The sequence below is a fragment of the Anomaloglossus baeobatrachus genome, chromosome 11 (genome assembly GCF_048569485.1).
Source record: "Anomaloglossus baeobatrachus isolate aAnoBae1 chromosome 11, aAnoBae1.hap1, whole genome shotgun sequence".
Classification (NCBI taxonomy): domain Eukaryota; kingdom Metazoa; phylum Chordata; class Amphibia; order Anura; family Aromobatidae; genus Anomaloglossus; species Anomaloglossus baeobatrachus.
Genome location: NC_134363.1, coordinates 62481799 through 62507976, shown reverse-complemented (window position 1 = coordinate 62507976; position 26178 = coordinate 62481799). Strand labels below are relative to the sequence as shown.

Here is a 26178-nt window from a genome sequence, read left to right as displayed (position 1 = left end):
ATACAGCCTGCACCCCCATATCACACACTACACACACCCTGCTCCCCATACAGCCTGCACCCCCCAGATCACACACACTACACCCCCACATCTCACACAGCCTGCACCCCCCAGATCACACACACTACACCCCCATATCTCACCCTGCCTGTACCCCAACTTACCCCTCTCAAACACTCTGCACCCCTTCACATCCTTCTGTCACAGTCTCCAGCCCTCATATGCCACTCACCCTGCAGCCCCCTTTCCCCTCATGTCCCCTCTTTTCTTATTACCAGTAATGTGTCCAAATCTCCTTCAGGATTCAGTATATCTTGCTTTCTGCCCGGCATCCTGTGTCTCCTCCCACACAGTCACATGGGCGTGACATCATCGCAGGTCCTGCAGGATGGCTTATTCCGTCTTCTGTGCAGGTCAGGAGCACTCCTGCTCTGCTGCAGCTCAGAAACGGCTGGTGGGCCTCTCCAGGTCAGGGGCCCCTCTACTGACACTGGGCTCCCCTGACTCACAGGCCGGCCCCCTGACGGTCGCATTGTCGGCCACTACACAGCGGCACTACACATAGGGGCCCGGCAGCTGGCTCTGCAGAGCGTCTGCCGGACCCCTATGTGTACTAGTGCCGCTGTGTAGTGGCCGGCCTGTGAGTCAGGGGAGCCCAGTTTCAGTAGAGGGGCGGCTCACTTCTCCTCGTTCCCCCGCTGATCCGATCTCCTCGGCGCGTCGTCCATCGCTGTCGCTCGCTCTGACCTCTCAGCAGGCGCGCAGTGATGACGTCACCGCGGTCCTCTGCAGAGCTGTCAGAATGCCGACAGTCACAGCGGGGAGAATGATAAGAGAGAGAGCGCGCCGCTCACTCTCTCATCATTGCTCTCAATTGTATCGGCACCTGCGATGCCGATGCAATTGAAAGCGCGATCCTCGGTGGGGGGCGGTGACAGCACGGCCACCGGGCCCCCCTGAGTAGCGGTGCGCCCCTCCTGCCACCGCGAGTGGGCCGCCGGCAGCTCAGGGCCCCGTTATTTGACCGGGTTTGCCGGGTGCTGGCGCCGGCCCTGCCTCAAAGCACAGCTGAGAAGCAGAGCTGCACAGCATGCAAGGAATAGTCAGGCACGCTGGGTCAAACACCGTACGTGCAGAAGCAGGACCGGAAGAACGAGCAAAAGCGGAGTCAAAGTCAGTCCAAGGTCAGTACTGGAGGAAGCAACCGAGTGGGGAAATAGGAGAGGGGACAGAGGACAGGAGGGATGACCAGGGGATGGAACACAGACAAGGGCACGGGGGCACAGGAACAGACAGATCAGGATATCACTCACAGGACCAGTAATCACAGGCAAAGCAGTGCTCAGCTTATAGCCGACACTGGTTCACTGGAAATGCCAGCTTTTAAGGCATCCAGGGTCTGGAAGTGAGGCTCAAGAGAAGGCTCCGCCCCCTAGCCATGTGGACAGGGAGGCGAATCATGACAGTAGTGTGCAAAGTACCCCCAAGAGCGCGCTCTGTCACAGGTAATGGCAAAGAATAGCTATGTTGGCAGGAAGCCAGATTAGAGACACTGCGCTGAGCATGATTGACCAGGCACACTGGGATTACAGATGGATTTTCCAATGGCACCAGGAATAAATTAATACATTTGAGTCTGGAGGGGCATCCTTAACATTACTATAAGGCCACGTTGAGATTTTGGGAAAAACCTTTTAAGTTGTTAAAACTGACAATTTGTTTTAGCTGCCTGCTGACACAATGTCATCTAAAAAAAGAAGATGGCCGTGTTTGAAAATTTCAGCCAATATCTAAACAATCGTTTTCTGATCTTGTGTCCTTGTACAACCACCATTTTCACCCGGGGTAATCTAATATCTATAACGGCTTTAAACGACTACAATGTCCAGTATCAACCTAACCACATATGAGATGGCTGTCTGATAAACTTTAGTTTTGTTGATGGCTGTTAGTGATGAGTGAGCACTACCATGCCCGGATGCTTGGTACTCATAACTAAGGATGAGCGAGCACTACCATGCCCGGATGCTCGGTACTCGTAAGTAGTGATGAGTGAGCACTACCATGCCCGGATGCTCGGTACTCATAACTAGTGATGAGTGAGCACTACCATGCCCGGATGCTCGGTACTCGTAACTAGTGATGAGTGAGCACTACCATGCCCGGATGCTCGGTACTCGTAAGTAGTGATGAGTGAGCACTACCATGCCCGGATGCTCGGTACTCATAACTAGGGATGAGCGAGCACTACCATGCCCGGATGTTCGGTACTCGTAACTAGGGATGAGCGAGCACTACCATGCTCGGGTGCTCGGTATTCGTAACTAGTGATGAGTGAGCACTACCATGCTCAGGTGCTCAGTACTGACAACTAGTGATGATCGGGCACTACCATGCCCGGATGCTCGGTACTCGTAACTAGTGAGGAGTGAGCACTACCATGCTCGGGTGCTCAGTACTGACAACTAGTGATGATCGGGCACTACCATGCCCGGATGCTCGGTACTCATAACTAGGGATGAGCGAGCACTACCATGCCCGGATGTTCGGTACTCGTAACTAGGGATGATCGGGCACTACCATGCTTGGGTGATCAGTACTCGTAACTAGTGATGAGTGAGCACTACCATGCTCAGGTGATCAGTACTCGTAACTAGTGATGAGCGGGCACTACCATGCTCTGGTGCTCAGTACTCGTAACTAGTGATGAGCGGACACTACCATGCTCAGGTGCTCTGTACTTGTAACTAGTGATGAGCGGGCACTACCATGCTCGGGTGCTCAGTACTCGTAACTAGTGATGAGTGAGCACTACCATGCTCAGTACTCGTAACTAGTGATGAGCGGGCACTACCATGCTCAGGTGCACTGTACTCGTAACTAGTGATGAGCGGGCACTACCATGCTCAGGTGCACTGTACTCGTAACTAGTGATGAGTGGGCACTACCATGCTCTGGTGCTCAGTATTCGTAACGAGTGATGAGCGGGCACTACCATGCTCAGGTGCTCAGTACTCGTAACTAGTGATGAGCGGGCACTACCATGCTCAGGTGCTCAGTACTCGTAGCTAGTGATGAGCGGGCACTACCATGCTCAGGTGCTCAGTACTCGTAACTAGTGATGAGCGGGCACTACCATGCTCAGGTGCTCAGTACTCGTAGCTAGTGATGAGCGGGCACTACCATGCTCGGGTGCTCAGTACTCGTAACTAGTGATGAGCGAGCACTGCCATGCTCAGGTGCTCAGTACTCGTAGCTAGTGATGAGCGGGCACTACCATGCTCGAGTGCTCAGTACTCGTAACTAGTGATGAGCGGGCACTACCATGCTCAGGTGCTCAGTACTCGTAGCTAGTGATGAGCGGGCACTACCATGCTTGGGTGCTCAGTACTCGTAACTAGTGATGAGCGGGCACTACCATGCTCGGGTGCTTAGTACTCGTAACTAGTGATGAGTGAGCACTACCATGCTCGGGTGCTTAGTACTCGTAACTAGTGATGAGCGGGCACTACCATGCTCAGGTGCTCAGTACTCGTAACTAGTGATGAGCGGGCACTACCATGCTCAGGTGCACTGTACTCGTAACTAGTGATGAGCGGGCACTACCATGCTCAGGTGCACTGTACTCGTAACTAGTGATGAGTGGGCACTACCATGCTCTGGTGCTCAGTATTCGTAACGAGTGATGAGCGGGCACTACCATGCTCAGGTGCTCAGTACTCGTAACTAGTGATGAGCGGGCACTACCATGCTCAGGTGCTCAGTACTCGTAGCTAGTGATGAGCGGGCACTACCATGCTCAGGTGCTCAGTACTCGTAACTAGTGATGAGCGGGCACTACCATGCTCAGGTGCTCAGTACTCGTAGCTAGTGATGAGCGGGCACTACCATGCTCGGGTGCTCAGTACTCGTAACTAGTGATGAGCGAGCACTGCCATGCTCAGGTGCTCAGTACTCGTAGCTAGTGATGAGCGGGCACTACCATGCTCGAGTGCTCAGTACTCGTAACTAGTGATGAGCGGGCACTACCATGCTCAGGTGCTCAGTACTCGTAGCTAGTGATGAGCGGGCACTACCATGCTTGGGTGCTCAGTACTCGTAACTAGTGATGAGCGGGCACTACCATGCTCGGGTGCTTAGTACTCGTAACTAGTGATGAGTGAGCACTACCATGCTCGGGTGCTTAGTACTCGTAACTAGTGATGAGCGGGCACTACCATGCTCAGGTGCTCAGTACTCGTAACTAGTGATGAGCGGGCACTACCATGCTCAGGTGCACTGTACTCGTAACTAGTGATGAGCGGGCACTACCATGCTCGGGTGCTCAGTACTCGTAACTAGTGATGAGCGGGCACTACCATGCTCGGGTACTCAGTACTCGTAACTAGTGATGAGTGAGCACTACCATGCTCAGGTGCTCAGTACTCGTAACTAGTGATGAGCGAGCACTACCATGCTCGGGTGCTCAGTACTCATAACTAGTGATGAGTGGGCACTACCATGCTCAGGTGCTCAGTACTCGTAACTAGTGATGAGCGGGCACTACCATGCTCGGGTGCTCAGTACTCGTAACTAGTGATGAGCGAGCACTACCATGCTCTGGTGCTCAGTACTCGTAACTAGTGATGAGCGAGCACTACCATGCTCTGGTGCTCAGTACTCGTAACTAGTGATGAGTGAGCACTACCATGCTCGGGTGCTCAGTACTCGTAACTAGTGATGAGCGGGCACTACCATGCTCAGGTGCTCAGTACTCGTAACTAGTGATGAGCGGGCACTATCATGCTCTGGTGCTCAGTACACGTAACTAGTGATGAGCGAGCACTACCATGCTCGGGTGCTCAGTACTCGTAACTAGTGATGAGCGGGCACTACCATGCTCTGGTGCTCAGTACTCGTAACTAGTGATGAGCGGGCACTACCATGCTCTGGTGCTCAGTACTCGTAACTAGTGATGAGCGGGCACTACCATGCTCGGGTGTTCGGTACTGGTAACTAGTGATGAGCGAGCACTACCATGCTCAGGTGCTTGGTACTTGTAACTAGTGATGAGCGGGCACTACCATGCTCAGGTGCTCAGTACTCGGATAGTGCTTGGATAGGCATGACGCAACCATCCAAGTTTAATGGAAGTCAAAGTTGAATATTGTTATTTCATTTTCACCTTTTGTTTTATTTCTTAGGTTTTTGGCAAACAACTAATATCAGCTCAGCGCCGTTGGCCTATTATCTCATGGAGAGCTGCAAGCACAACGTTCAAGGTAAGGAACAATGCACGGACATAAGTGGCACCATACCTGGCAGCTTTCTTTTTTTTTTACAATCCATTAAATGTGCATGATCGTCTCCTTATACTTCAGTCCGCAGACCTGCAAGTAGAATTGACCAAAAAGCCGAAAAAGAAGCCGGAAGTGTCAGAGTTGGTGTTTGGAAAAACGTTCACTGACCATATGCTGACAATAGAGTGGACCAATGAGCACGGCTGGGGAAAGCCGCTCATAAAGCCCTTCCAAAACCTCTCCCTTCACCCTGCGTCTTCTGCATTACATTATTCAGTTGAGGTAAAGTGTTGGAGTCAAGGATATAGTGGTGTTAATAATGTCTTCTATATAAAATGTTGTCAGAAAAGAGGGCAACAGTTCTGACCCAGTTAGAAATTTTACAGGAATGTGTCATTAGGTCAGACACTGCATTCTTTTCAACCTACAACAGATACTTTACATCATGCATTGATGAAGATATGGCACGATTTACAGTGGCAAGATCCTTTCATTAAGAAAAATACTTGCTCCAAATGCTCCTAATCCTAGTGATATGATATTGCATCACTTTCTAAGACAGGGATATCAAACTCAAATACACAGAGAGCCAAAGTTAGAAATTTAAAAAAAGTCACAGGCCCCATATAGTCCTTCATACAGGATAATGGGCCCCACATAGTACTCCATACAGAATAATGGGCCCTATATAACCCTCCATACAGAATAATGGGCCCTATATAACCCTCCATAGAGAATAATGGGCCCCACATAACCCTCCATAGAGAATAATGGGCCCCACATAGCCCTCCATACAGAATAATGAGCCCCACATAGCTCTCCATACAGAATAATGGACCCCACATAGCCCTCCATAGAGAATAATGGGCCCTATATAACCCTCCATAGAGAATAATGGGCCCCACATAGCCCTCCATAGAGAATAATGGGCTCCACATAGCCCTCCATAGAGAATAATGGGCCCCACATAACCCTCTATACAGAATAATGGGTCCCACATAGTCCTCCATACAAAATAATGGCCCCACATAGTTCTCCATACAGAATAATGAGCCCCACATAGTCCTCCATACAGAATAATGGGCCCCACATAGTCCTCCATACAGAATAATGGGCCCCACATAGCCCTCCATACAGAATAATGGACCTCACATAGCCCTCCATACAGAATAATGGGCCCCACATAGTCCTCCATACAGAATAATGGGCCCCACATAGCCCTCCATACAGAATAATGGGCCCCACATAGTCCTCCATACAGAATAATGAGCCCCACATAGCCCTCCATACAGGATAATGGACCTCACATAGCCCTCCATACAGAATAATGGGCCCCACATAGCCTTCCATACAGAATAATGGGCCCCACATAGCCTTCCATACAGAATAATGGGCTCCACATAGCCCTCCATACAAAATAATGGGCCCCACATAGCCCTCCATACAGAATAATGGGCTCCACATAGCCCTCCATACAGAATAATGGGCTCCACATAGCCCTCCATACAGAATAATGGGTCCCACATAGCCCTCCATACAGAATAATGGGCCCCACATAGTCCTCCATACAGAATAATGGACCCCACATAGCCTTCCATACAGAATAATGGGCTCCACATAGCCCTCCATACAGAATAATGGGCTCCACATAGCCCTCCATACAGAATAATGGGCCCCACATAGTCCTCCATACAGAATAATGAGCCCCAGATAGCCCTTCATTCAGAATAATGAGCCCAACATAGTCCTCCATACAAAATAATGAGCCCCACATAGTCCTCCATACAGAATAATGGGCCCTACATAGCCCTTCATACAGATAATGGGCCCCACATAGTCCTCCATACAGAATAATGAGCCCCACATAGTCCTCCATACAGAATAATGAGCCCCACATAACCCTCCATACAGAATAATGGGCCCCACATAGTCCTCCATACAGAATAATGTGCTCCACATAGCCCTCCATACAGAATAATGGGCCCCACATAGCCCTCCATACAGAATAATGGGCCCCACATAGCCCTCCATACAGAATAATGGGCGCCACATAGCCCTCCATGCAGAATAATGGACCCCACATAGCGCTCCATACAGAATAATGAGCCCCACCTAGTCCTCCATACAGAATAATGTGCTCCACATAGCCCTCCATACAGAATAATGGACCCCACATAGCCCTCCATACAGTATAATGGGCCCCACATAGTCCTCCATACAGAATAATGGGCCCCACATAGTCCTCCATACAGAATAATGGGCCCCACATAGCCCTCCATACAGAATAATGGACACCACATAGTCCTCCATACAGAATAATGAGCCCCACCTAGTCCTCCATACAGAATAATGGGTCCCACATAGCCCTCCATACAGAATAATGGACACCACATAGTCCTCCATACAGAATAATGAGCCCCACCTAGTCCTCCATACAGAATAATGGACACCACATAGTCCTCCATACAGAATAATGAGCCCCACCTAGTCCTCCATACAGAATAATGGGCCCCACATAGCCCTCCATACAGAATAATGTGCCTCACATAGCCCTCCATACAGAATAATGGGCGCCACATCGCACTTCATACAGAATAATGTGCTCCACATAGCCCTCCATACACGATAATGGGCTCCACGTAGCCCTCCATACAGAATAATTGGCCCCACATAGCCCTCCGTACAGAATAATGGGCGCCACATAGCCCTCCATACAGAATAATGGCCTCACATAGCCCTCCATACAGAATAATGGACCCCACATAGCCCTTCGTACAGAATAATGGGCCCCACATAGCCCTCCATACAGAATAATGGCCCCACATAGCCCTCCATACAGAATAATGGGCCCCACATAGTCCTCCATACAGAATAATGAGCCCCACATAGTCCTCCATACAGGATAATGGGTCCACATAGCTCTCCATACAGAATAATGGCCCCACATAGCCCTCCGTACAGAATAATGGGCCCCACATAGTCCTCCATATAGAATAATGGGCCCCACATAGCCCTCCATACAGAATAATGGGCCCCACATAGTCCTCCATACAGAATAATGGACTCCACATAGCCCTCCATACAGAATAATGGGCCCCACATAGCCCTCCATACAGAATAATGGCCCCACATAGCCCTCCATACAGAATAATGGCCCCACATAGTCCTCCATACAGAATAATGGGCCTCACATAGCCCTCCATACAGAAAAATGGGCCCCACATAGCCCTCCATACAGAATCATGGGCCCCACATAGTCCTCCATACAGAATAATGGCCCCACATAGCCCTCCATACAGAATAATGGCCCCACATAGCCCTCCATACAGAATAATGGGCTCCACATAGCCCTCCATACAGAATAATGGCCCCACATAGCCCTCCATACAGAATAATGGGCCCCACATAGCCCTCCATACAGAATAATGGGCTCCACATAGCCCTCCATACAGAATAATGGCCCCACATAGCCCTCCATACAGAATAATGGGCCCACATAGCCCTCCATACAGAATAATGGGGACCTAGCATCGCAGGCCAAATAAAATCAGCCTGACATAAGGCATTGATCATTCTACTACATGCTTTAGGTTTAGTGATCATGGTGTGTATATTTGGTTTTGTTGAGGACTGTGTGGACCATGATTGGCATGGATGGTGCCATATTTACATAAATCCCTTTGCTTTTAGCATCCTTAATCCCATGCAAGAATGATTTTGGAGTGTGAGCAAATTGTTTATGTTCAGGTTTGCACGTTGTGCCTAGAGATGTAGCTTAATCTTCCCAGCTATGACTTGCAATGTGGCATGTATGTCAGGGGTGTAGTGAGGTATATGTTTATTAATAGGTTTCTTCTTTTCTTTTCAGCTCTTTGAGGGCATGAAAGCCTACAGAGGAGAGGACAATCAGGTTCGTCTTTTCCGACCCATGATGAACATGGAGAGGATGCATCGGACGGCACACCGAGCTTGTCTACCTGTAAGTCGTAATTAAAGTGTATTCTCCAACAGGTTAGTATTAAAACATACTCACAGGTCACCTCTTGCTACGCAAGTTATTTAAAGGGAATGTCACACTAGGTATGGGGAAGTACCAAGCAAAAGGGAAGGGGACCCCTGCGTCTAGGGAAAAGGAAGATGGTGACCCCTGACCAAACCTACTGCTGGTCCCTCACCACCCTAGATAGGTTCTGCACCTATGTGCTGAGCCGGATACCTGACCCTAGGTATCCCTAGTGCTGGACCCTTAATAGGGGACGGGTGGGATGAGCTCTTCATCAACCCCACTAAACACTAAAGAAGACACAAGGAGGACACACAGAAGGAAAATATCACTTATAGGGAGTTGCAGTGCTGCTGTTTGAGGTCGCACATGCCCCTGTCTGTTTTATCACAGGAGTGAGTGTTTCGGCCCTCTGAGCTCATCATAAATGAAGTCAGTGCCTATAAGTTCAGTGGTCACTGGAGCTCCTGAGCCACTGACTTCATTTATGGTTAGCACAGAGGACTGGAGACCACGCAGAAACACCTGGTACACCCTTTCTGCTATGCACCGTACCTCGGGCAGGGAAACATTACCTAATACAGCTTTACCAACTGATGATCACCAGACAGTAGCCGCGTCATGATGAGCATATGTTATTTCTTTGTCGCTCCATTGGGAGACCCAGACAATTGGGTGTATAGCTTCTGCCTCCGGAGGCCACACAAAGTATTACACTTAAAAGTGTAAAGCCGCTCCCCTTCTGCCTATACACCCCCCGTGCATCACGGGCTCCTCAGTTTTTATGCTTTGTGCGAAGGAGGCTGACATCCACGCATAGCTCCACATCTTAGTCAGCAGCAGCTGCTGACTATGTCGGATGGAAGAAAAGAGGGCCCATAACAGGGCCCCCAGCATGCTCCCTTCTCACCCCACTCTTGTCGGCGGTGTTGTTAAGGTTGAGGTACCCATTGCGGGTACAGAGGCTGGAGCCCACATGCTGTTTTCCTTCCCCATCCCTTAATGGGCTCTGGGTGAAGTGGGATCCTAATCGGTCTCCAGGCACATGAGACCGTGCTCCCTCCGCAGCCCCTGGGGAATCTGCTGACAGGAGCCGAGTATCGACAGGGATAAGGCCCTGCTACTGTGAGGTACTCTGTGTCCCCGTGGGGACCGCGCATAGAGCGCTGATGCCACACACACTGCAGCACTGCTGGGTGTGTTAGTGCGCCGGGGACTTCCGCGCCGGCCGCGCTGTGAGGTACTCTGTGTCCCAGTGGGAACCGCGCATGGAGCGCTGGTGGCCATATACACTTCAGCACCGCTGGGTGTGTTTGTGCGCCGGGGACTACCGCGCCGACCGCGCTTATATGCCGGCCGCGCTTATTACTTTAGTCCCCGGCTTTTGCGGCCTAGTATCGCATATTCCCGCCCCCAGGCCTGCCAGTCAGGGGAAGGGCGGGACGCTGCACAGGACGTTAGTGCTGAGGGTTGGAGCATACTTTGTATCCTCCTCCCCCCTCATACAGCACAGTGGGGCTCCAGATTCCCGCACTTTCTAGGGCACGCCCACGGCCCCCTCCTCCCCACAGAACGCCGGCAGCCATTCCTGTCAGCACTTCTAACGCTGGAGAGGAGAGACAACAGGCTCTGGGAGGCCCATGCAGGGATTCTGGTGATCACACAACCGCTTTGAGCGGTCGGTAAGCAGCACCTGAGGTGCTGGCCCCACTGAGTGCAGAAGTGTACATATATATATATGCTTATATGCTATACATTTACACTGTACTGTCGCACTGTTGATTTTTGGCTATATACCCTCCTGGATTGTACTCAGAGGAGACAACAGCATGTCGTCTGCAAATAGCAAGGGTGCCAAAGCACAGGCTTACTTTGCAACCGGTACCTCATGTGCGGCTATACTACCGGCAGGTTCCACGGACCCTCATTGTGTGCAATGCTCGGCCCCTGTGGCACTTACTCAGCCGGAGCCTCTGCTACTGGTGGCCCAGGTGGAACCACCTGCTACCACTGTCCAGGTGACAGGGACGGAGTTTGCAGTGTTTGCTGACAAACTGTCTGAGACTATGGATAAATGGTCTGCTAGGATACTAGAAGCCTTACAGTCCAGACCGGTGACTCAGGCCCCGGGCACTGTTCAATCATTGACCCCAGGCCCCCCTCAATTGGAGCTGCAGAGTGCTCCTGGGGTGACCCATGGGTCCCAGGGTGAGGTCTCTGACATGGACCGCAGTCCCAGGCCGCCTAAGCGGGGTCGCTGGGAAATTCCCTCGACTTCATCACACTGTTCAGGGTCTCAGCAGGAAGACTCTCTGGATGATGAAGAGGAGGTAGCAGATCAGGATTCTGATCCTGAGACCGCGCTTAACCTGGATACACCTGATGGTGACGCCATAGTGAATGACCTTATAGCAACCATCAATCAGGTGTTGGATATTTCTCCACCAGCTCCTACAATTGAGGAGTCAGCTTCTCAGCAGGAGAAATTCCGTTTCAGGTCTCCCAAGCGTCCATTGAGTATGTTTCTGGATCACTCTGACTTCAGAGAGGCAGTCCAGAAACACCGAGCTTGTCCAGATAAGCGTTTTTCCAAGCGCCTTAAGGATACACGTTATCCCTTCCCCCCTGACGTTGTCAAGGGCTGGGCTCAGTGTCCTAAGGTGGATCCTCCTGTCTCCAGACTGGCGGCTAGATCCATAGTTGCAGTGGAAGATGGGGCTTCACTCAAAGATGCCACTGACAGACAGATGGAGCTCTGGTTGAAATCCATCTATGAAGCTATCGGCGCGTCTTTTGCTCCAGCATTCGCAGCCGTATGGGCACTCCAAGCTATCTCAGCTTGTCATGCGCAGATTAATGCAGTCACACGTACATCTGCTCCGCAAGTGGTGTCCTTAACCTCTCAGGCGTCGGCGTTTGCGTCCTACGCCATTAATGCGGTCCTGGACTCTACGAGCCGTACAGCGGTAGCATCCGCCAATTCGGTGGCAGTCCGCAGGGCCATGTGGTTACGTGAATGGAAGGCAGACTCCGCTTCCAAAAAGTTCTTAACCGGTTTGCCATTTTCTGGCGACCGCCTGTTTGGTGAACGATTGGATGAAATCATTAAACAATCCAAGGGAAAGGACTCTTCCTTACCCCAGTCCAAACCAAACAGACCTCAACCACGGAAGGTACAATCGAGGTTTCGGTCCTTTCGGCCCGCAGGAAGGTCTCAGTTCTCCTCGTCCAAAAGGCCTCAAAAGGATCAGAGGAACTCCGATGCATGGCGGTCTAAGTCACGTCCTAAAAAGACCGCCGGAGGAACCGCTCCCAAGGCGGCCTCCTCATGACTTTCGGCCTCCTCACACTGCATCCTCGGTCGGTGGCAGGCTTTCCCGCTTTTGCGACGCCTGGCTGCCACAGGTAAAAGACCGATGGGTGAGAGACATTCTATCCCACGGTTACAGGATAGAGCTCAGCTCTCGTCCTCCGACTCGTTTTTTCAGAACATCCCCGCCCCCCGAGAGAGCCGATGCTCTTCTTCAGGCGGTGTGCACTCTGAAGGCGGAAGGGGTGGTGATCCCTGTGCCTCTTCAGCAACAGGGTCACGGTTTTTACTCCAACTTGTTCGTGGTACCGAAAAAGGCCGGATCCTTCCGTCCTGTTCTGGACCTAAAACTGCTCAACAAACACGTAAAAACCAGGCGGTTCCGGATGGAATCGCTCCGCTCCGTCATCGCCTCAGTGTCCCAAGGAGATTTCCTAGCATCAATCGACATCAAAGATGCTTATCTCCACGTACCAATTGCACCAGAGCATCAGCGCTTCCTGCGTTTCGCCATAGGAGACGAACATCTTCAGTTCATGGCACTACCTTTCGGCCTGGCGACAGCCCCACGGGTCTTCACCAAGGTCATGGCAGCAGTGGTAGCAGTCCTACACTCTCAGGGACACTCGGTGATCCCTTACTTAGACGATCTGCTTGTCAAGGCACCCACTCAAGTGGCATGCCAACACAGCCTGAACATTGCTCTGGAGACTCTCCAGAGTTTCGGGTGGATCATCAATTTTCCAAAGTCAAATCTGACACCGGCCCAATCTCTGACATATCTTGGCATGGAGTTTCATACTCTGCCAGCGATAGTGAAGCTTCCGCTGGACAAACAGCGTTCACTAGACAGGGGTGCGATCTCTCCTTCAAGGCCAGTCGCACTCTCTGAGGCGCCTCATGCACTTCCTAGGGAAGATGGTAGCAGCAATGGAGGCAGTTCCTTTTGCGCAGTTTCATCTGCGTCTTCTTCAATGGGACATTCTCCGAAAATGGGACAGGAAGTCGACGTCCCTCGACAGGAAAGTCTCCCTTTCACGGGAAGCCAAGGCTTCCCTTCAGTGGTGGCTTCTCCCCACTTCTCTGTCGGGGGGGAAATCCTTTCTTCCCCCATCATGGGCTGTGGTCACGACGGACGCAAGCCTGTCAGGGTGGGGAGCGGTTTTTCTCCACCACAGGGCTCAGGGAACCTGGACTCCGACAGAGTCCTCCCTTCAGATCAATGTTCTGGAGATAAGGGCAGTGTATCTTGCCCTAAAGGCGTTCCAGCCGTGGCTGGAAGGCCAGCAAATCCGAATTCAGTCGGACAACTCCACAGCGGTGGCATACATCAACCACCAAGGGGGAACACGCAGTCGGCAAGCCTTCCAGGAAGTCCGGCGGATTCTTATGTGGGTGGAAGCCACGGCCTCCACCATATCCGCAGTTCACATCCCGGGCGTAGAAAACTGGGAAGCAGACTTTCTCAGTCACCAGGGCATGGACGCAGGGGAATGGTCCCTTCACCCGGACGTGTTTCAGGAGATCTGTTGCCGCTGGGGGATGCCGGACGTCGACCTAATGGCGTCACGGCACAACAACAAGGTCCCAACATTCATGGCACGGTCTCAAGATCACAGAGCTCTGGCGGCAGACGCCTTAGTTCAGGATTGGTCGCAGTTTCAGCTCCCTTATGTGTTTCCTCCTCTGGCACTGTTGCCCAGAGTGTTACGCAAGATCAGGTCCGACTGTCGCCGCGCCATCCTCGTCGCTCCAGACTGGCCAAGGAGGTCGTGGTACCCAGATCTGTGGCATCTCACGGTGGGTCAACCGTGGCCACTACCAGACCGACCAGACTTGCTGTCTCAAGGGCCGTTTTTCCATCTGAATTCTGCGGCCCTCAACCTGACTGTGTGGCCATTGAGTCCTGGATCCTAGCGTCTTCAGGGTTATCTCAAGAGGTCATTGCCACTATGAGACAGTCTAGGAAACCAACGTCCGCCAAGATCTACCACAGGACGTGGAGGATATTCCTATCTTGGTGCTCTGATCAGGGTTTTTCTCCCTGGCCATTTGCCTTGCCCACTTTTCTTTCCTTCCTTCAATCAGCATTGGAAAAAGGGTTGCCGCTCGGCTCTCTTAAGGGACAAGTCTCAGCGCTCTCTGTGTTTTTTCAGAAGCGCCTGGCCAGACTTCCACAGGTATGCACGTTCCTGCAGGGGGTTTGTCACATAGTCCCTCCTTACAAGCGGCCGTTAGAACCCTGGGATCTGAACAGGGTACTGATGGCTCTTCAGAAACCACCTTTCGAGCCAATGAAGGATATTTCTCTTTCACGCCTTTCACAGAAAGTGGTTTTCCTAGTAGCAGTCACATCACTTCGGAGAGTGTCTGAGCTAGCAGCGCTGTCATGCAAAGCCCCTTTCCTGGTGTTTCACCAGGACAAGGTGGTTCTGCGTCCGGTTCCGGAATTTCTACCTAAGGTGGTATCCCCCTTTCATCTCAATCAGGATATCTCCTTACCCTCTTTTTGTCCTCATCCAGTTCACCAGTGTGAAAAGGATCTGCACTTGTTAGATCTGGTGAGAGCACTCAGACTCTACATTTCTCGTACGGCGCCCCTGCGCCGTTCGGATGCACTCTTTGTCCTTGTCGCTGGCCAGCGTAAAGGGTCACAGGCTTCGAAATCAACCCTGGCTCGGTGGATCAAGGAACCAATTCTCGAAGCTTATCGATCTTCTGGGCTTCCGGTTCCCTCTGGGCTGAAAGCCCATTCTACCAGAGCCGTGGGTGCGTCCTGGGCTTTGCGGCACCAGGCTACGGCTCAGCAGGTGTGTCAGGCGGCTACCTGGTCGAGCCTGCACACTTTCACGAAACACTATCAGGTGCATACCTATGCTTCGGCGGATGCCAGCCTAGGTAGGCAAGTCCTTCAGGCGGCGGTTGCCCACCTGTAGGAAAAGGCCGTGGTACGGCTCTATTACGAGGTATTATTTTACCCACCCAGGGACTGCTTTTGGACGTCCCAATTGTCTGGGTCTCCCAATGGAGCGACAAAGAAGAAGGGAATTTTGTTTACTTACCGTAAATTCCTTTTCTTCTAGCTCCAATTGGGAGACCCAGCACCCGCCCCTGTTCCCTTCGGGCTGTTGTTCTTTGTGTACACATGTTGTTCATGTTGAATGGTTTCAGTTCTCCGAAATTCCTTCGGATTGAATTTACTTTAAACCAATTTATAACTTTTACTCCTTCTTGCTTTTGCACCAAAACTGAGGAGCCCGTGATGCACGGGGGGTGTATAGGCAGAAGGGGAGGGGCTTTACACTTTTAAGTGTAATACTTTGTGTGGCCTCCGGAGGCAGAAGCTATACACCCAATTGTCTGGGTCTCCCAATTGGAGCTAGAAGAAAAGGAATTTACGGTAAGTAAACAAAATTCCCTTCTTTCTGATTTTGCGATCATTCTAGTTTCCTTTTTTTCAGTCCTTTGACAGGGCAGAGCTCTTGGAGTGCCTGAGAAGACTTATTGACGTCGACAGAGACTGGGTTCCTAAATCTACCTCTGCCAGTCTCTACATTCGACCCACCTTTATTGGCACAGAGGTATCTTATGGCGGCTTTTACTATTCTACTATTTATATATTGCCTTTTGAGTTATTTGTTATATAAGCAATACTACTCCCTTATGTTCTTGGAACTCAGAAGGGTCACATTCATGTGTATTAAATCATTAGAAATAATGATATATGTATAAAATAACTGGCAAAACTGAATTTCCCTCCTGCACTGACTCTACGCTCTTTTTTTAGCCCTCTCTTGGAGTCACAAAGTCCAACCACGCATTATTGTACATCATCCTTGGCCCTGTCGGACCTTACTTTCCAACAGGAGGATTTACTCCAGTTTCACTTTTGGCAGATCCAAAATATGTGCGTGCCTGGACGGGGGGTGTAGGGAACTATAAACTGGGAGGGTAAGTACACGTTTCCGCCATAGTTTTGCTGTTTGCAATCAGTGATTACGGTGTTTTTTTTGTATTTTCATTTCTCTCTGCAATGTTTTCTCATTTCTTCGACTTAGAAACTACGGGCCTACGATTTATGTACAACACGCAGCAACAAATGAGGGATGCCAGCAAGTTCTCTGGCTGTACGGTGATGACCACCAAGTGACTGAAGCCGGCACCATGAACTTCTTCATGTTCTGGATCAATGAGAATGGAGGCAAGTCCTGTAGTTTTGTTTCTCTTTGGGTTCCCTTGTGGACATTACAACTATGATCTTCTGATGAGAAGCAACTGGTGCTTTTATTGTGACCTCTTAAAATTAACCTCTAATTAATAGGCTAAGGCCGGAGTTCCACTTGCGTATGACACGCATGAGTCTCGCATCGCATCACCCGGCACGGCCGCGTACTCCTGACTGGAGCGGGTCGGCTGCTGTATTTCTATGCAGCTGAGATGCTCATGTCCAGAGAGCAGCAGGCCGTGCAAGGTGATGCAATGCGAGACTCATGCGTATCATACGCAAGTGGAACTTCGGCCTAAAAATACAGATTTTTCTTGGAGAGATGGCACCCCACACTTAAGATATGCTTAGCTGATCAATACCCAATTTCCTCAGGCTTCTTTATACAGGAGACTCCTTCACCATAGCTGCAAGTTCACATCCAGAGATACTGTTGTATTGGAGCTGTCGCTCATTTGTAAATGACTACAAGTATGCAAAGTGAATGGGAGCAGCCACAAGACATCCACCATACTGTGAAACACACCGAAGCCCCCTTTAATAGCCTAACATCTTATGACATCCATTTTCATCATAGGTCATTAACACCTTCACCCTCGGGCGATTTTCCGTTTTTGTTTTTTGTTTTTTTGCGCCCCTTCTTCTAAGAGCTGTAACATTTTTATTTTTCCGTCAATCTTGCCATATGAGGTCTTGTTTTTACAGGACAAGTTACATATAGTGTATTGGAAAACAGCAAAAAAATTCCAAGTGCGGAAAAATTGCAAAAAAAAGTGCGATTGCACAATTGTTTTTGGGATATTTTATTCACCATGTTCACTATATGGAAAAACTGATGTGTCAATGTGATTCCTCAGGTTAGTACCTGTTCGTAGACACCAAACATGTACAAGTTTACTTTTATCTAAGGAGTTAAAAAAAAAATTCTGATGTTTGTCCAAAAAAAGTGGCGCCATTTTCCCTCGACCCAATGCGTTCTCATTTTTCGGGATCTATGGCTCAGTGACAGCTTATTTTTTGCGTCTTGAGCTGACATGTTTAATGGTATCATTTTTGCGCAGATCCTACATTTTGATCGCCTGTTATTACATTTTGGGCAAAATTTGTGACGATGGGAAAAAAAGGAACTGTACCGTTTGGAATTTTTTGGGCGCTACATCGTTTACCAATCAGATTAATTGACTTTATATTTTAATAGATTAGGCATTTCTGGACGTGGCGATACTAAGTATACATATATTTTTTTAACTGTTTAATTTTCAATGGGGCGAATGGGGGGGTGATTTGAACTTTTAGATTTATTTATTTATTTTTTTAAACTTCTTTTTTTTCTTTACATTTTTTAACTTACTTTACTAGACCCCCTAGGGGACTATAGGGATAAGCAGTCTGATCTCTGGTTCATTTCTGTTGATCAGTGCTGCACAGCTCTGATCAGCAGAAATGCTGTTCTCCTGTTAGAGCCGCTGCTCTGTCAGCTGTAACATGAAATACGTCACGATAGCGACAGGAGTCCTCACATGACCCGTCACTACCATGGCATCCATCGGCTCCCCGTGATCACGTCACGGGGCCTCTGATGGTGGCGGGGATAGGCGGTTTACCCGCTGCTGCTATTTAAATATGCGCTGTCACATTTTGACAGCGCGATCTAAGGAGCTACAGGTGCGGGTGGATCGTGGATCCACCTGGGCCTGTTATCTGCACATATCTGCAGTTCAAATTAAAGCTGATGTGGTGCCTATTTGAAGACGTGACTAGAAACCAGGATAGAGGGGTCGCTGTGGTTATAGTGTTACTGAACTTTTCAAAGGCTTTTGACATTCTCCCACAAACGCTTAAAGGGCCTCTGTCAGCACTGGATGATTGTTCAAAGCAAGTACAGGCTCTATTTTATCATAGCGGGGCTAATCATTAAATATACCTTATCGCCTGCATGTTTTCCCTCAATATCCACCCTTCTATGGCTCTATGTCAGACCTGTCAATCAAAGTAGAGGTCAAGGTGGTGGTTGATGGAAAAAAAAGCTGGTGGCCCCTCCATGATGCATCAAGCACCTATACTTGGTGTGAACAGTCATCCTGTGCTGACAGAATCTCTTTAAAGGGTAAATTAAGGTCTATAGGCTTAGAAAGTAAGGTTTGTAATTGGATTGAAAAATGGATCAAAGACCAGATGCAGAGAATTGTGGTGAATGACAGCTACTCTAAAGCGGGCTTTACATGCTACGATGTCATTAATGAATTATCGTCGGGGTCACGTTGTTTGTGACGCATATCCGGCGTCATTAACGATATCGCAGCGTGTGACACTTATGAGCGTTCTTAAACGATCGCAAAAGCAGCCAAAATCGTTTGCCGCGGAGAGGTCGTCCTGAAACAAAAAATTGTTTTCTGCTTATTAGCGATGTTGTTCGTTGTTCCTGAGGCAGCACACATCGCTATGTGTGACACCGCAGGAGCGACGAACATCTCCTTACCTGCCTCCACCGGCAATGCGGAAGGAAGGAGGTGGGCGGCATGTTATGTCCCGCTTATCTCCGCCCCTCCGCTTCTACTGGGCGCCTGCCGTGTGACGTCGCTGTGACGCCGCACGACCCGCCCCCTTAGAAAGGAGGCGGTTCGCCAGCCAGAGCGACATCACAGGGCAGGTAAGTCCTTTTGACGGGGGTAAGCGAGGTTGTGCGGCACGGGCAGCGATTTGCCCGTGTCGCACACAACCGACGGAGGCGGGTACGATCGCTTGCGATCTTGCTAGCGTGATCGCAGCGTGTAAAGCCCGCTTTAGTTTCCCCAATTATAAGTGGTAACCCCCAAGGTTCATATCTGAGATGTCTGGTATTCAACTCCTGTAGTAATGAGATAGAACATGGGACTTATAATGTTGTTTCTATTTTTGTGGATGAAACCAAGCGGTGTATTTTAGTACAGCCTCTGGAAGATGTTCATAAGTTACAAATTGACTTGGACAAACGGATTGTTTGATCATCCATGTTTCAAATGAGGTTCAATGTGTAAATATGTAAAGTTATGCATCTGCAGGTATCACAATTCTAAAATAATAATAATGTATTTATAAATATTTATTCACTTATATTGCGCCATTACTTCCACAGCGCTTTACATAGATTGGCAACGGTGTCCCCATTGGTACTCCCTATCTAAATTCCCTATCAGTATGTTTTTTTGGAGTGTGGGTGGAAACTAGAGGACCCGGGGAGAACATACAAACTCCTTGCAGATGGTGTCCTTGGTGGGATTTGACAAGACTGCAGTGCTAACCACTGAGCCACCATGCCACCTAAAAACTAAGAAAGACACTTGTATAGAATGATCTGGGTATAACTAGGAGAGCCACTTGTATAGAAGGATCTGGGTATAACTAGGAGAGCCACTTGTATAGAAGGATCTGGGTATAACTAGGAAATCCACTTGTATAGAAGGATCTGGGTATAACTAGGAAACCCACTTGTATAGAAGGATCTGGGTATAACTAGGAAACCCACTTGTATAGAAGGATCTGGGTATAACTAGGAGAGCCACTTGTATAGAAGGATCTGGGTATAACTAGGAGAGCCACTTGTATAGAAGGATCTGGGTATAACTAGGAGAGCCACTTGTATAGAAGGATCTGGGTATAACTAGGAAATCCACTTGTATAGAAGGATCTGGGTATAACTAGGAAATCCACTTGTATAGAAGGATCTGGGTATAACTAGGAAACCCACTTGTATAGAAGGATCTGGGTATAACTAGGAAACCCACTTGTATAGAAGGATCTGGGTATAACTAGGAGAGCCACTTGTATAGAAGGATCTGGGTAAAACTAGGAAACCCACTTGTATAGAAGGATCTGGGTATAACTAGGAGAGCCACTTGTATAGAAGGATCTGGGTATAACTAGGAGAGCCACTTGTATAGAAGGATCTGGGTATAACTAGGAGAGCCACTTGTATAGAAGGATCTGGGTATAACTAGAAGAGACACTTGTATAGAAGGATCTGGGTATAACTAGGAGAGAGTTGTATAGAAGGATCTGGGTATAACTAGGAGAGACACTTGTATAGAAGGATCTGGGTATAACTAGGAGAGCCACTTGTATAGAAGGATCTGGGTATAACTAGGAGAGCCACTTGTATAGAAGGATCTGGGTATAACTAGAAGAGACACTTGTATAGAAGGATCTGGGTATAACTAGGAGAGAGTTGTATAGAAGGATCTGGGTATAACTAGGAGAGAGTTGTATAGAAGAATCTGGGTGTATTTGTAGATCACAATCTAAATAACAGCATACAGTGTCAATCAACGACTTCTCAAACCAGCAAGATATTTTCATTTTATTAACAGAGGCATGGGCGTACCCAGGATCAAAACTAGGGGGTGGGGGGCAAGCCATGGTCATTCAGGTTGTAAAATATTAGAACGGAATTTCATATACAGTCCCCCCTTAGGGCTCCCATCTCATATACAGTCCCCCCTTCGGGCTCCCATCTCATATACAGTCCCCCCTTAGGGCTCCCATCTCATATACAGTCCCCCCTTAGGGCTCCCATCTCATATACAGTCCCCCCTTAGGGCTCCCATCTCATATACTGTCCCCCCTTAGGGCTCCCATCTCATATACAGTCCACCCATAGCGCTTCCATCTCATATATAGCCCCCATAGGGCTCCCATCTCATATACAGCCCCCCATAGGACTCTCATCTCATATACAGCCCTTCATAGAACTCTCATCTCATATACAGCCCTTCATAGAACTCTCATCTCATATACATCACCCCCATAGGGCTCCCATGTCATATAGAGCCCCTCCATATTGCTCACATGATAGGAGCCCTATGGGGGGCTGTATATGTGATGGGAGTCCATCTCATATAAGGCCCCCCATAAGGTCCCATATTCAGCCCCCCCATCATATACAACAGACCCCCAGACTGTCTGATTTAATATTTACATTTTTTTTAACTTGTGGCAGCAGCTCAGCCTCCCAGCAGTCTCCCCAGCTTGTGACTGTGCGGCCGCTCTGCACTGCAGGACTCAACACAACGGGGCGCAGAGTGATGATGTCAGTGTCATCAGTCCAGGCCAGTCCCCGCTGTGCTGATTTGCAGTGCAGAGCGGCCGGCAGGCACTGAGGACAGGATTTTACAGCTCCTACTAGGAGCGGCTGCGGGAGCAGCGTTCAGCCTGCCCTGCGGTACTAGTGGGTGGCGGGTGCCGATGCACCATGCCGCCTTGTCCTCTCCTTACCAACCGCGCTGCCTGACGCACCCGCTACCTGACAGAGATAGGTCATAAGAGGTGCGTTCCCCTGCTTCTAGAGGGGGGCAGCTGCCCCCCCCGCCCCTCGCTGGGTATGCCCATGAACAGAGGCATGGACTCAGACGGTGATGTAATACTAAGAACAGCCACAAATCTGCTGAGTGATACTTATTATCTTACTGGTGACGGAACAGTAGAAGAACTTCGTTTATTTAGTCTTTGAAAGAGACGACTAAGGAGGGACAGGATTAATTTGTAAAAGTACATAAATGGCCCATACAAAAAATGTTAGAGAACAGCTTTGAGTAAAGTAGAAGCCTTACGCATTCTAGAATGTCCAGCTGGCCTTGTCTTGCCGTCCTTATAGAGGCAGCAAGTCCATGGGTGGGGAACACGTGAACACTGTGGAGTAACTGATAACGTAAATCTAAACGGGACCAGGTGGATGATCCCAATATGTGTGTTAGTGGCAGACCCTGTCCATGAGGAAGAGATCCAGAGCAAGGCCAAAAATCCCACGAGGCATATGCTAGGTGAAAAATTCCTTCTCAATTCCACATACAGCATTTGGACCAGTTCTCTGGATCAGGCCTCATCACAGAATCTACTGCCCATAGGTATTATGGCCGTCCTTGAACTTTTGTAGCGAATCAACCATTACAACTGGTTGTTTCCTATATCTCCATGTGCGCAAGAATTCAGGACCACATTTATGATCTAATTAATTTAGAGAAAGGTGTTCATCACAAAAGAAACTCGATGTGTAAATACGATTAAAACTTATTGTGCAGGGGTAGATGATCCAAGTCTCGCCTCCAGCATACTACCGAGTGAGAAACATGTTTACTTATCTTCCAACCTTCTTAAGATCTTTAATGTATTAAGGCTACTTTACACACTGCGATATCGGTCCCGATATCGCTAGTGTGGGTATCCGCCCCCATCTGTTGCGCGACACGGGCATATCGCTGCCCGTGCCGCACAACATCGCCCAGAGCCGTCACACATACTTACCTGTCCGGCGACGTCGCTGTGACCGGCGAACCGCCTCCTTTCTAAGGGGGCGGTCCGTGCGGCGTCACAGCGACGTCACTGAAACGTCACTGAACCGCCGCCCAATAGCAGCGGAGGGGCGGAGATGAGCGGGACGTAGCATCCCGCCCACCTCCTTCCTTCCGCATAGCGGCCGGGAGGCAGGTAGGGAGAGCTTCCTCGCTCCTGCGGCGTCACACGCAGCGATGTGTGCTGCCGCAGGAACGACGAACAACCTCGTTACTGCTGAAGTAACGATAATTGAGAATGGACCCCCGTGTCGCCGATTAGCGATTTTGCACTGTTTTGCAACGATGCAAAATCGCTTATCGGTGTCACACGCAACGGCATCGCTAATGCGGCCGGATGTGCGTCACAAAATCCGTGACCCCAACGACTCCGCATTAGCGATGTCGCAGCGTGTAAAGCCCGCTTAAGTCTTCGTAATATCCTACTACAGTCCTTGTGGTTCTGTAACAGTCCTGTTATACCCAGTCCCTGGACAGTCGCTCTCCTTCTTAAGTTGAGTGTTGTCTGTGTGGTGCTTCTATATGATTTTTCTGTGTTGGCATATGTAGCTTTACCTTGGCTTTAATCTCCATTTTAATCTTTCTTCTTAGGATGTTGCTTGTGTGCTGGGTTGGTTAATCCCACAAGTCTATACCTGCATAATCGGCTTTGGCCATGCTTGTTTTCGGGTTTTTTTTTTTTTCTACTTTATGTATGAATATTGTAAATATTATGTTATGTTTTATTTCAAGAAAAGTGATCTGATTAAAAATCAACTATAAATCTGTGGAGCGTCCGATCTGAGGAGCTGGTCACACCGGGAATCGCCCATTCTTTCAAAAAGGACATTGTTGCTGAACCATTAATATCTGCGTATTAGTCAGTGACTATGTCAGTTCCAGCACATTAGATGAAGGATCATCATATTTACTTTAAATGCTCATTATTTTATCTGGTTGCAGAAAAAGAACTTGTGACTCCATCATTAAGCGGATTAATCCTCCCTGGAGTGACCAGACAAAGTTTGCTGGACCTGGCTCGGCAGTGGGTGAGTTCTAGTTTTACAGGTCACTCTTTCAGACTTTTGTGTTTTAGAAAGTTTGGAAAATATCTTTATAAAATCACTGTATATCTTGTTAGATACAGTAAGGTAAGTAAGTGTACACTAGATGCCTTATTATATCCACTGGGGTAACTACACTAGATCCCTTATTACATACATTAGGGTAAGTGTACACTAGATCCCTTATTACATACATAGGAGTAAGTGTACACTAGATCCCTTATTACATACATTAGGGTAAGTGTACACTAGATCCCTTATTAGATACATTGGCGTAAGTGTACACTAGATCCCTTATTAGATACATAGGAGTAAGTGTACACTAGATCCCTTATTAGATACATAGGAGTAAGTGTACACTAGATCCCTTATTAGATACATAAGAGTAAGTGTACACTAGATCCCTTATTAGATACATAGGAGTAAGTGTACACTAGATCCCTTATTAGTTACATAGGAGTAAGTGTACACTAGATCCCTTATTAGATACATAGGAGTAAGTGTACACTAGATCCCTTATTAGATACATAGGAGTAAGTGTACACTAGATCCCTTATTAGTTACATCGGAGTAAGTGTACACTTGATCCCTTATTAGATACATCGGAGTTAAGGGCGCTTTACATGTAGCGACATCACTAGCGATGTCGCTCGTGAAAGCACCCGCCCCAGTCGTTTGTGCATCACGGGCAAATCGCTGCCCGTGGCACACCATATTGCTAGGACCCATCACACATATTTACCTTCCTAGCGACGTCGCTGTGGCCGGCGAACAGCCTCTTTTCTAAGGGAGCGATTTGTGCGGCGTCACAGCGACGTCACACAGCCGGCGTCCAATAGAAGCGGAGGAGCGGAGAGCAGCCGCATGAAAGACACACCCACCTCGTTGCCGGAGGACGCAGGTACAGTGTTTTTTATCGTTCCTGGGGTGTCACACGTAGCGATGTGTGCTGCCTCAGGAACGACCAACAACCTGCGTCCAAAAGCAGCAATGATATTTTGGAAATGGACGACGTGTCAACAATCAACGATTTGGTGAGTATTTTGCATAGTTAGCAGTCGCTTTTAGGTGTCACACGCAACAACGTCGCTAACGAGGCCGGATGTGCGTCACGAATTCCATGACCCCAACGACATCTCGTTAGCGATGTCATTGCGTCTAACAGGGCCTTAAGTGTACACTAGATCCCTTATTAGATACATCGGAATAATGCAGGCTTTACACGAGACGAGCTATCGTGCGATGCATCGTCGGGGTCACGGCTTTCGTGACGCACATCCGGCATCGTACACGATGTCGTCTCGTGTGACACCTCCTAGCGATGCAGTATCACTCACAAATCGTGAGTCGTGTACTCGTCGCTAGGTTTTATAAAATTGTTTATTAAACATGGCGCCGCTTGTTCATCGTTCCCGTGGCAGCACACGTCGCTCCATGTGACACCACGGGAACGATGAACTCAGCTTACCTACGTCCTGCGGCTCCCGCCAGCAATGCGGAAGGAAGGAGGTGGGCGGGATGTTTACGTCCCGCTCATCTCCGCCCCTCCGATTCTATTGGCTGGCGGCTGTGTGACGTCGCTGTGATGCCGAACGTCCCTCCCCCTTCAGGAAGAGGATGTTCACTGCCCACAGCGAGGTCGCACAGCAGGTAAGTACGTGTGATGGCGCTTTAACGTCGTTGTGCGACATGGGCAGCGATTTGCCCGTGACGCACAAACGACGGGGGCGGGAACGATCGTTCGTGAAATCGCACGATCGGTCGACTCGTGTAAAGCACGCATAAGTGTACGCTAGATCCCGTATTAGATACACTGGGGTAACTGTACACTAGATACCTTATTAAATACACTGGAGTAAGTGTACAGTAAGTAGATCCCTTATTAGATATATTGGAGTAACTGTACACTAGATCCCATTTTAGATACACTGGAGTAAGTGTACAGTAGATCTCTTATTAGATATATTGGGGTATTTGTACATTAGATTCCTTATT

General features: G+C 49.1%; 1 protein-coding gene across 1 annotated transcript in view; it reads left to right on the top strand.

The window, feature by feature from the left end:
* Positions 1-26178, top strand: part of BCAT2 (branched chain amino acid transaminase 2) — an 84884-nt gene that overhangs the window by 45572 nt on the left and 13134 nt on the right. The window contains exons 2-8 of the mRNA XM_075328190.1: positions 5184-5261; positions 5361-5561; positions 9148-9258; positions 16054-16173; positions 16380-16543; positions 16651-16793; positions 24083-24168. Of these exons, the coding sequence (XP_075184305.1) occupies positions 5184-5261; positions 5361-5561; positions 9148-9258; positions 16054-16173; positions 16380-16543; positions 16651-16793; positions 24083-24168 (903 nt within the window). The remainder of the gene's footprint in view (positions 1-5183; positions 5262-5360; positions 5562-9147; positions 9259-16053; positions 16174-16379; positions 16544-16650; positions 16794-24082; positions 24169-26178) is intronic.